The following is an 11,557-nucleotide window of genomic DNA, read 5'->3' as shown; positions in this document are numbered from 1 at the left end:
ATTTGCAGTAAAAGTAGCCCAGCAAAGGCCCATAAGGCAAACTGCGTAGCGTAGCCCAATAGTGAAATGAATATCTGTACCGGATGGGAATGGGATAGGACTCTAGGAGTCGTCGTCGGAGGCGGCGGCAGTGTGAGCCGAGCGAGCGAGCAGGAGGATGGAGGTGGCCGGGGCTCAGGCCGGCGCGGTTCCCCTCCTGCTCCGCCACCCCTCCTCCCTGCGGACCTCCGTCTCCGTCTCCGTCCGCCGGAGCTGGGCGGCGGCGGCCACGGCGGAGGGCTACGACAAGGTGCCATTGGACACCCCTGGAGCGTACCGCCTGGTGGACCGGGCCACCGGGCGCAGCGTCATCGTGTGGGGCGGCACCGACGACGGCGACGAGGCCGTCATGCCGTCCCCAGCGGTGCTCTCCAGGATAGAGACCGCCGACCGTCACAGCAGAGGTCACACAATCACAACACACCCTTTGAATTCAACACCTGGAATTGAACACCCTGTTTCTTCATTCAGACTGCCGATATTGCACTGAATTTCCAGCTGCTTCATGCCATTGTGCCATCGTTTCACCTCAGTCCTAGTTAATAACTTAAAATGACAGCCTTGGGTAAAATCATAAACCTTGCTGCATGTCACCTGTCTTGCCTTCTTTTGCCTTCTGGTGTGGTATCGGCCGAATTTCACTTCAGCTAAACCTAAGCTGCTATGTTTCATACTACAGGTAGTGGGGGAGGTACAGGTATAGGGAATTTTGGCAGGTTGAAGGCACAGAAAATAAAATCCTTGGTTGCGAGATCAGCTCACCTCAAGAGAGACGGTTCTAGTCGCACCAGCACTAACCGATTTGATGAACCCTCTTTCAATGATTCCGATCAAGAGGAAAGCTATTTTGAAAGAAGAAAGCCTATCTCGGACTCAGAACGCCGTGCAAAGCAGATCAGTAACTCCAGAAATGAAAGGACTCGAGGTGCACATTCTCTGAATTCTGTTTTAAGCCAATACAGAGGTGATGATTCGGACTCCCCAGGTTCAGAGGCTACTTCTGGTTCCAAAGGATGGGGTAACATTGCCGACGTTACTTATGGACGACAGAATCGAAAGCAAAGGGAGCCTTTAGATTTCCCTCAAAGAAAAGGGCCTTTGGACAGTGGATTTTTCAGTCGCAGATCCTTTAAGGAGATTGGCTGCAGCGATGAAATTTTAGGTGCATTGAGAAATTTTGATTTCCCTCGTCCTTCGCATATTCAGGTAAATACTTGTCAAAAGTACATGATCCGCTTTGTCTCGTTTGTTGTGAGGAAAAACATCCTGAATTGCTTTAGCACTTTGCATCCATGAACGCATGCCTACACGTGCTTTCATTAACAGCCTGATAAACTATTTTAGGCTCTGGCGTATGGTCCTATCTTGGAGGGGAGGACTTGTGTCATTGCTGATCAAAGTGGGTCTGGCAAGACACTGGCATATCTTTGCCCTATAGTACAAAATTTAAGGAAGGAAGAAGTTGAGGGGCTCCATAAATCATCTCCTCGGAACCCCAGGGTGATAATATTGACCCCTACTGCTGAACTTGCTTCTCAGGTATGTTTATTGTTTAACACTTTCCATTTTTTTTCTGATACTTAAAGATTTGGAATTGCCCATTGAGCCTCCTGTTCTAATCTCAGGTCCTTAACAATTGCCGCTTGATATCAAAATCTGGGGTTCCATTTAGGTCTATGGTAGCAACTGGAGGATTTCGACAGAAGACACAGCTAGAAAGCCTTGAGCAAGAGCTTGATGTACTTATAGCAACACCCGGACGATTCTTGTATCTGATGCAGGAAGGCTTTGTGCAACTAGCTAACCTCAGATGGTATAGACCTTTTTTTATATCTCTCTCAGTTATTTGAACTTTGCATCACAGAAGGATAAAATAAAGCAAAAGAATGGATTAACTTGTCAGCATAAAATTGAAGTTGTCCCTGTTTGCAGTGTTGTGTTGGATGAAGTGGACATTTTATTTGGTGAAGAAGGTTTTGAGCAAGTGCTTCATCAATTGATTACCATTGCACCAGTGACAACACAATATCTTTTTGTGACTGCCACTCTTCCTCTCGATATCTATAACAAGGTTGTTGAAACATTTCCTGACTGTGAGGTTATCATGGGACCTGGTGTGCACCGAACAAGCTCTCGCCTTGAAGAGGTGGGTCTTTTCTCACTTTCTTCATCCTTTCTTACCTTTCGTTCTGTTACATATGCTTTGTGAAGAGCCTCCGGCCTCTAGGAAATGCATCTTGGATGTCAGATTAGTTGTTGGTCATTCATAAACATTTTGGGAGATTGTTTGGTTATGAGTGACATAGGTATAGCATTGCATGGTGCATTTGAGCTCATAGCGAGGGCCATGGCACTTGGTACAATGCATCATTGTTTTCTTAAGAGTGATTACATCTGTATTGTACTGCAGATTCTTGTGGACTGCAGTGGAGATGACAATGAAGAAAAGAATCCAGAAACAGCCTTTTTGAACAAGAAATCGGCACTCGTAAAGATAGTCGAGGAATCTCCTGTTCGTAAAACAATTATTTTCTGCAACAAGGTAGCCCCTGTCCCTAATATGTTTATGGATGGATCAATCATGGTGTGGTTGACAACCACATCATTATTGTGTTTTTCTATTGCCAGATTGATACATGCAGAAAGGTTGAGAATGTGTTGAGGAGGCTTGATAGGAAAGCTTTGCAAATCAAGGTTCTTCCATTCCATGCTGCGTTGGATCAGGCCCAGCGCATCGCAAACATCAAAGAGTTCCTGAAAAAACAAACGGCGGACTCCATGTTCCTTGTGTGCACAGATAGGTCTAAACTGCATTTTCTGCTTTAGTTTCTTGTTTGCAGCCATGCATGGTTTCAGTGCTGAAGTAGCATTCGATGGTTGGCACTTGGCAGGGCGTCGCGAGGCATCGACTTTGCCAACGTGAACCATGTGGTGCTCTTCGACTACCCCCGCGACCCGAGCGAGTACGTGCGCCGTGTTGGGAGGACGGCCCGCGGCGCGTCGGGCAATGGCAAGGCATTCGTGTTCGCGGTCGGCAAGCAGGTGTCCCTGGCCAGGAGGGTGATGGAGAGGAACATGAAGGGGCACCCGCTGCACGACGTGCCCTGCGTATAGTATAGCGATCCACGCGTGTCTCTCAACAGCCTGAATCTATCCTTACGCCTGCCTGAACAAGTTGCACGTTTTGCCCCTAGAAATCACAGTCGTTTGCGATGTAACATATCTCAGCACATGAACAGGTATCTGGTATCTGTTATTTAAGATCATTCGGCCTTGATCATCCATATGTGAATGACTACAGCCATTACAGCAACAGGTATCTGGTATCTGTAGAACAAGTTTCTTTGATGGATGCAATTGCAGGTTAAACGAGATCGAATAGCATTCAGATGTGCCTGATCCATACATGAATTTACATCTATCTATCTTAAACAATACCAGAGTAGACAGATAGGGTAATAAGGTGGTAAAGCAAAGGCACTCTGCTGTTGCTGCTGCAGTTGAGAGTTGAGGCTTAGCGCTTGCTATTTGAGTGACATGAACTAAAACTCGCCTAGTAGTAGTAGGAAATAGAAACGTAACAGTGACAGAAGAGGTGGCTTAGTCGCGGACGGTGTGGAGGAGGTGCAGCTGGGCATTGTGGAGGAGGGCGCGGGCCTGCTCGTTGGCGGCGTCGCGGGCGCGCAGCTCCCGGATCTCCTCCTCCCACCGCTCAACCCTCTCCCTGTGGATCCTGCACAATAATTATTACTAATTATTAAGCGAATAATTATTAAGCGATCTTGCTTGCCGTTACGATTTGCAAGAGAATCGGCAGCGCGGCCTGTGTGTGTGTGTGTGTGTGTGTGTGTGTGTGTGTGAGAGAGAGAGAGAGAGAGAGAGAGAGAGAGAGAGAGAGAGAGATCCTGACGAGCAGAGGCGCTCCTCGAAGTCGGCGGCGAGGTCCTTGAACAGCGCGCGCCCGGCATCCAGCATCTCCGACACCTGCAGACACAAGCACGCATGGCATGAGCACCTGCAATAATGCATGAGATGAGAATGAGATGGCCACTCACCTGGCGAGTGTAGTTGTCGATGGCGGCAAGGATGCGCTGGATGTGGTCCTCCGTCTCCGCCGACCCCATCTGCTCCTGCTCGTCCGCCGCAACCACGGTCATGTCGTCCCCCTCCGTCGCGGCCACGCCGACTCCCGCGCTCCCATGGCTCGTCGTGTCCTCGTCGTTGCTCTGCAACGCACACCAAGCGCACCAATTGCGAAGCGAGCGATCACGCATCCGCGGATTTCGAATCAATCCTCCAAAACCCTACCGGACCAAGCACAAGTGACCGAGCAACTAAGGAATTGATGAACTCCAAAGCAAATCGCGACCCCGCGCGCTACTGGAGTAGTAATCAATCGCAAGCAAAACACGGCGCTACTCTCGATCCGCGACTCCAAAATGCTTCGGAACCAGACCGACTCAAACTCCAAATCAATCTCAGCGTACTATAATTAATCAGGAAATTAAACCGCCAACTGCATCAACCCGCGAGCAGATGGCGACGAGATCAAACAACAAACACGGAGAAATAAATGGAAGGGGAATTCGAGAAGTGGTACCATGGCGGCGCGCATGCGCTTGGCGCTCTCCATCCGCACCACCTCGCTCTCTTCTCTCGGGGGGAGACGGGTGGGGAAGGAAGCCGCAGCAGCAGCGGAGCAGAGGCCTTATAGCGTGCGAAATGGGCTGTGGGCGGCCTTCCGATGGGCCGTTTCTGTAAAATGCGGCCACATCCAGACGCATTATTGACCCATAAGACTATCTCCAACAGCGGATACCCAAATGCGAGATGCATTCGTTCGTTTGAGTCACACGCAGGAAAAAAGAGTCACCACCCAAACCTTCCGTTTCCAACAGCGGACCCAAAAGGAGAGCCCAGATCCCCGCCGAGCAGATGTCTCGCCACCGCCATCGTCATGGTCCGCGGGTCCACCTTGCCGTCGTCGTCCGAGCAGCGCCGGCCGCGCCCCGCCGCAGCGGCTGCACCTCGCCGCGGCTGGTCTTCACTGCACCGCGGGCTCGCCCGCGGGAGCGCCTCGCCGTCGTCGTCCACGGGCGGCCTGGCAGCGCCGGCCGTGCCCCGCCGCGGTCCCGCCTGGCTGTGCCCCGCCGTCGCGGCTGCACCTCGCCGCGGCCGGTCTTTGCCGCGCCGGCTGCTCCCCGCCCGCGGGAGCGCCTCGCCGTCGTCGTCCGCGGGCCCGTCTGGCAGCGCCGGCCATGGAGGAGCTCGGCTCCGACCCAGTCATGGAGGAGCTCGACCGCCTCTCAGCCGTTTGGGTGCGGGGCACCGCAGGAGGACGAGCCGAGGCGGCTGGCGACGCAGGGCCGCGGGAGGTGGGGCGGCATAGTCGAGGCGCACATTTGGGTCGAGGAGAGAGGGAGACGCATATTTGCCTGTCCTCTCACCTACGACGCAAAATGAGTAGTGTGTTTGGGTGCTCTGTTGGTGTTTTTTTTCACCCAAAACACTGTGCGCGATCTTTTTTGGGTTTGGGTCGCCGTTTGAGTGCTCTGTTCGAGATAGCCTAAGAGGACCACCGCCTGATGCGTGCGCATGCCCTTGCTAAAAAAACAAAACAAAACAGTAGCCAATTACTAATCTAATTATATTTCGTCTTGCATAAAATAAATTGAATAAGTTACTTTATTTATTTCAGGTTAGCTCGTCTTGCGCGCGTTACGAATCAAAAAAAACTTAAATAATAACGCTAGAAGGAGGGCTTGAACCTCCGACCTTGTGGTTAACAGCCACACGCTCTGGCCAACTGAGCTATTCCAGCTTGTTGCGCTAGTACATATTTTATTAAATCCATAGAGGATTTTCTGGTTGCTGTGGCGACCACCCACTCCATGCATGATATGACTACTTGGTATTGCTGTATCACCACCGCTTCATAAGGGACATCAGCTAGCGCTGTTGGCTATCACCGTCAGGTTTACAACTCGTAGTGATGATCTTTATAGGAGAAACAAATTAAATTTGCTATCTGCTGCTCTGTGCCATCATTTTTGAAATGCTGAAATATTGAATGGACCATCAGCTGAGTTTTGATGAATTTTACATATAAGTTGCTTAACCATCTTTTTAGAAGATATATAGGGGGTGATTGGTTGATTGGACTAGCCCAAACCTGGCCTAGTTGTAAGCATGGCCACCCCAAACCAGACTATTGCAAGCATTTGTCCCTGCGTTTGGTTGGGTGCATTAGAACATTTGGCCCGGCTAGGACATAGGTGAACCTAAGATCAAAATCCACAGCGGCCATTACATTCTGGGTGGTGGTGTGTTTCCTTCCTAGAAAAGCAGCTCTTGATTTGGTAGGCACTCTAGCCAGCACATGAGTGCCATCAATTGCACCCACGCAATCCTACAACAATGGCTACCACATTAGAACAGTAGCTAATATGTGTAACCAGAAAGGGGGAGATTGAAAGAGCATCTAGGCCCCTAGTGGGTTTTGGTATATTGATTGACAACACGATTAAAAAACTAACTTGTTGGCATGAGATTGTGAGCAGGTATTTCATTTGTGGAATGATATAGCTCATGTATTGCAAGAAAATGTATATGTCCCATTGGCAATCATTATATGTGACAAGCTAGAATGAGAAAGAAAAATGGAAGAGCAAGGTATTCATGTTTGATATGAACGGCTCTAATATATTGTTGAAGTTTTGTTAGTTAATATGGGACTCAAAGTGGCAAGCAAAGTTGTAAAAGAAAATTGAGAGCAAGGTACTCATGATTGACATGAAGGCTCCAATATCAATTAAAGGCTTGTTCGATTTTTGATGGAATTCATATGACAAGTAAAGGTTATGAGAATGAGACATAATATGTTGTTGCATAGTCTCAAATTAGAAAGACTTGTCATATGAGATGAATAATTATTGTCAAGGGAAGCAAGCAAGAGAAAAGTGAATGAGACATGAGTTAATGTGCATATGTTGTCTCAAATTGGAAAGCTTGCATATGAAAGTTAAATGGTGAATTTATTTTGGTAAAGAAGATTTCATGCATGACACAAATCAATATGAAGTTCAATATAAACGGCTAGGATGAAGGTAGAGAGGACTGAAAGGCGTGTTTCAAGAGGCTACGCAAGCGTTGGCTTGGGGGGAGCAAGGAAACCGATACGGGTCAAAAATACCGGAGATCCTAGAGTCATGGAGAGCTCTATGTTGAAGAGTGTCATTATTTGGTAAATGGATGTGACTTGTGAATCAAAGATGGATTTCATTCTTATAAGAAGGATGATTCAAAGTCACTAACTCAAGCAGGCATGCTCACTGAACTTGGAGATGTTGATGCCGGTCTTGATCAAAGAAAAGTCGGCATGATTATATTATGAAGAAGCTCAAGTAATTGTGGAAATTGTATATTTCTTTTATGTAATTGAGTATAGGTATGTCGTACTATTAAGAGGGATGCAACATCAGTAGGTTAGACAATACCAAAAGTGCTCAAACCAGTCCCTAAAGAGTTTAGCCTAAGGAGTGAGATCTAACTGCAGAAAACAGTGAAGGACCGGTCTGACCGGTCCAAGGGACCGGTCTGAGCAGGGTGAGCCTCCAACGGCTAGATTTCAAATCGACCGGTCTGACCGGTCTGGGGGACCGGTCTAACACTGATAGGGCAACGGCTAGTTTTGTGAGAAGGGGTATTTATACCACTTGACTTCACCCATTCGTGGGTGCTGATGCCATTACATTCCAGAGCCATCTCTGAGCCGTGAGAGCACTTGAGAAGTCCTCCCCAACCTCTCTTTGTGAGATTTGAGTGATTAGAGTTGAATCCTTTGAGTTGGGTTGAGTGAAACTTTTGCTAAGAGAGCATTTGAGCAGTGAGAGCATAAGCCCTAGCTTGAGCACTTGTGGTTGCGTCGCCAACTTGATTGAAGCATTTGTTATTCTTGGAGGAGAAGCCTCCTAGACGGCTAGGCATCACCGGCTAGCTCCCAAGCTTGTGGTGAGTAGCGGCAAGTTTGTTGCAGCAGCAAAGGTGTGCCACAAGGGCACATGGTCAAATAGTGAAAAGGAGGAGATAGCTTGACCTTGTGGTCGCGATAAGCTTCCTCAACGGAGACTAGGATTCACACGTGGTGAACGTGGTGAATCCGAACTTCGGTGAAACAAATCTCTGTGTCTCCTTGCATTATCTTTATTTAGTTTGCCTCACACTTTGTACACTAGCTTTATTTGTGCTTCCGCTTCGATCTACTTGGTTTTGTTGTTTCTGTAAGTGCAGGGTTAAGAAATACATTTGTAAGCACCTAAAGAAGCACCACACCAAGTTGCATTTGTGCTAGAGCTCGTAAAAGGGGAGGATTAACATTTTTGTGCAGGTTCTGCGTAGTACCGGTCTGACCGGTCTGCTCAACCGGTCTGACCAGTCCGAGTGTTTGAATCATGTTTCTAAGCCTAGTACCGGTTTGACCGGTCTGCCATACCGGTCTGACCGGTTGGTTGCTGACAATTGTACCGGTTTGACCGGTCTGCCATACCGGTCTGACCGGTTGGTTGCTGACAATTGTGTTAAGTGCTTTAATCTGCAGGATTAACTTTAAACTTCTATTCACCCCCCCTCTAGGCGACATCACGCGATTAAGGTCCTTTCAATCATTTCAGCTCTCAGCTCACCAACAACAAACTCTTGGAAGTACCTACTGATAGTTTCAATAGACCTACGAAAAGGAAACTCGATGCACCTGAACCTTTGATTGTGACCAACAACATACAGGGACATTGCAATCTGCTCCTCAATGTTATAGTGAATGCTATCCCTAAGGAGACCCCTGTAGCGGAAAAGGTCACACAACTGGAAGAAAGGTGCCCTCCGCATCCTGAGCAGGTTGACACAGTGGGTATCATCTGAGTGGTAGATGATCCTCATGTTGTTCTGACGCTGCTCATCCCTAGCGCTCGAAGGTCCATAGGTTATGCCAACCCTAGAATTTGCACGACGGCTAAACCTAACAATCATCTATGCACAGATAACACTGACAAGTGTTGCACCCCTAACAATGAGCTGACGACGCCTAGCACCAAGACCATCTTCCATGGCTAACAGTAAAAATTTGCAAAAAATAGATCTTGCAGTGATGACATTGTGCAGCAAACATCAAAGATTCAATCAAAATACCATGGCTGCGACACGAGCGCCGCCCAATGATAAGCTTAAGCATCACATAATTGACCATTTGCACAAGCTCAGGCATAAAAAAAACTACTGAAACCTTGAGATGTACAAGAAAATCAAGCATGTACCAACCATAGGCATGGTAAAATAAGTGCGTTACCAATAGTGCAAGGTGATAATGAACGAGCATGCAATAAATTGAAGAAACAAACGAGGTAGCAAGAATCGAAATGCAAGAATCGGAAACGAAGAGAGGAGGAAGATTAGGAAGAGATGCGGCAGCCCATGGATTTGGGCTGGGAAGGGATTGACACATGCTACGACCGGGGGGGGGAGACCGAGCACCGCAGTCGGGAGACAACAGCGAGGGAGAGGGCGAGCGACGAGCGGCCTTGGTGGCGGCGCAAGTGGGGGGTTGCGAGTGGTAACCCTAGCAGTGGAGAGGGGTTTTGTTCCCTGCACTCGTGGAGCACCTGCGGTCCGACTCGGATCCGCCGAGATTCCCAGCCCAGTGCAAGCCAGGCTGCATAAGTTGGAAACGCCCAATTTCTACGTTTTGCGCTACCCAAACCTGACTTAGGGCCTTACGCAGAAAACCAAACACAACTGGGCTGCATTGTGGAAGCCCTGTCCAAGGGTCTGGCCACCCAACCAATCACGGAATCACCCCCATAGGAATCTCAGCCCCGCCTGCATTCCTGTCCTGACTGCTGGTCTGCTGCCTCCTGTCCTGGTCTAGTACGATGACGCCTCCCATCCGTTGCTCCGTTGACCAGCTATGCTACTATGGCCCTGTTTGGTTCATTAGGCTGTATTTAGTTCCAAAATTTCTCTCTCAAACTTCATTATTCACCAATCACATCAAATTTTTTGCCTCATGCATGAAATATTAAATATAAGTAAATAAAAAAACTAATTACATAGTTTTGATATACACGATGAGACGAATCTTTTGAGCCTAGTTAGGTCATGGTAGAACAACAATTACCACAAACAAACAAAAAATGCTACAGTGTCCGATATGACTCTTTTTCCACCATTTTACGGATCTAAACACAGCCTTAATCATTTATATAGGCTTCACAACTGCAGCCTCCAGGCTGCACAACTGCATTCATTCGTTTATATGTATATGTAACCAGCAGGAACAGGCTTAAATTGGCACGTGACGGACTTAAGTGAGCTGGGCTGCGGCCTTTTAGTTTAGGCCCGCTTGGAATTACTGGAGGGGAGCAGCGGCTGGAGCTCGCCGAGCTCCGCTGGAACGGATGTCCCGACCGACGTTTCCAAATCTGAGGGCATGAGATAGAGGGGGTGATGTGGGGTTGTTATTTTGGTGGTTCTCGTTGGAGTTTTTTTTTGTGCAGGAGCGGGAGGGGAAATTGCAGAGAGACCGTGAGCAGTCGCCGGCGAGCGCAGATGCGAGCGTCAAGCAGCCTGTTCGGGTGCACCGGATGGGCTAGGCTGATCACTGTAGCAGCTGAATTTGTGAGAGAATGAGTACTGCAGCGGCTGATTACTGCATCAGCTAGTTACTATAGCGTCTTGTTACTGCGCGTGCTTGAAACAAATAGGACGGCATAATAAGTGATTACTGTAGCTACATTAACTCCAGTCCTGCCGTTTCAGTGCAGCCGAACAGGCCCAAGACTCGCGAGGCGGTGGGACGGCATGGCTAGCCGAATTGCCCAAGGCTCGCGAGGCTGCCCGTTCTGGTTGACCATTTGATCCCCCTATCCGACCGTTCGGCTAGTTCGGCTGCCTGGCTGCCTGCATGGCTGGCTGATTTGGCGTGAGAGGAAAATACTGCTGGTTGCCTGGCTGGTTGGCTGGCTGGCTGATTTGGCGTGAGAGGAAAATACTATTGTGGCTGGCTGAATCTCCCAGCCGAACAAGTGTAACACCCCTGTGTTAATCGTCTCGCTAATCATGAGTTAACTCGCTAATCGTGGACTCAAATTCGTCGTTAACGCTAATCGCGTTCGCGCAGTAAACATCTACTTAGCTGTTTTCGATCTCGTTTTTGTCCTTGATCCGAGCCTCAAATCAACTTTCGCCCGAAATGAAAGTTGTAGATCTTCTTTTTCTCTACAACTTTTATTTTGGCCAAATTTCATGTTCCCATATGAAATTTGGAGTTTCAACTAGTCGAACTCGAGCAAAAATCATTTAACGAAGAAACAGTGCATCTCCTGTGCTCGGCACTGTGCCGCCCCGACGCCATACCGGCGTCTGGTCGCCGGCGAGCGACGCCACGCGTCGGCAATCGCGCCCCGACGCCGCTCTTCACCTAGCACTGGCCTGGAAGCTTCCGTTCAGTCCATCCCTATCCCTTTCC

The 11,557-nt window shown here is 48.7% G+C and overlaps 2 protein-coding genes and 1 non-coding gene across 5 annotated transcripts; 1 reads left to right on the top strand and 2 right to left on the bottom strand.

Annotated features, from left to right (window-relative positions):
• The first annotated feature begins 62 nt into the window (after positions 1-62).
• LOC120647609 (DEAD-box ATP-dependent RNA helicase 50-like) lies at positions 63-3,411 on the top strand. Its single transcript, XM_039924463.1, has 8 exons — positions 63-443; positions 719-1,245; positions 1,384-1,578; positions 1,665-1,852; positions 1,972-2,185; positions 2,450-2,581; positions 2,668-2,840; positions 2,931-3,411. Exons 1-8 carry the CDS (start codon positions 158-160, stop codon positions 3,151-3,153), a joined length of 1,938 nt encoding a protein of 645 aa, XP_039780397.1. The 5' UTR covers positions 63-157; the 3' UTR covers positions 3,154-3,411.
• LOC120647611 lies at positions 3,361-4,799 on the bottom strand. Of its 3 annotated transcripts, none has more exons than XM_039924467.1 (4): positions 4,640-4,799; positions 4,095-4,265; positions 3,950-4,023; positions 3,361-3,772 (listed from the first exon to the last, which is right to left on the bottom strand). In XM_039924467.1, the coding sequence occupies exons 1-4, from the start codon at positions 4,670-4,672 to the stop codon at positions 3,640-3,642; spliced, it is 411 nt and encodes a 136-aa protein (XP_039780401.1). In that variant the 5' UTR covers positions 4,673-4,799; the 3' UTR covers positions 3,361-3,639. The 3 variants fall into 3 exon arrangements, with proteins under 3 accessions (XP_039780401.1, XP_039780400.1, XP_039780399.1); XM_039924466.1 differs by having other exon boundaries at positions 3,389-3,772; positions 4,095-4,343; positions 4,640-4,710; XM_039924465.1 differs by having other exon boundaries at positions 3,397-3,772; positions 3,950-4,265.
• A 987-nt stretch (positions 4,800-5,786) lies between these two features.
• TRNAN-GUU lies at positions 5,787-5,860 on the bottom strand. The gene has a single exon. It is a non-coding gene; the product is annotated as a tRNA-Asn (tRNA).
• Positions 5,861-11,557: the final 5,697 nt, after the last annotated feature.

Source organism: Panicum virgatum, chromosome 9K (genome assembly GCF_016808335.1).
Source record: "Panicum virgatum strain AP13 chromosome 9K, P.virgatum_v5, whole genome shotgun sequence".
In the NCBI taxonomy this organism is placed as follows: Eukaryota; Viridiplantae; Streptophyta; class Magnoliopsida; order Poales; family Poaceae; genus Panicum; species Panicum virgatum.
This window is presented reverse-complemented; position numbering and strand designations above follow the sequence as displayed.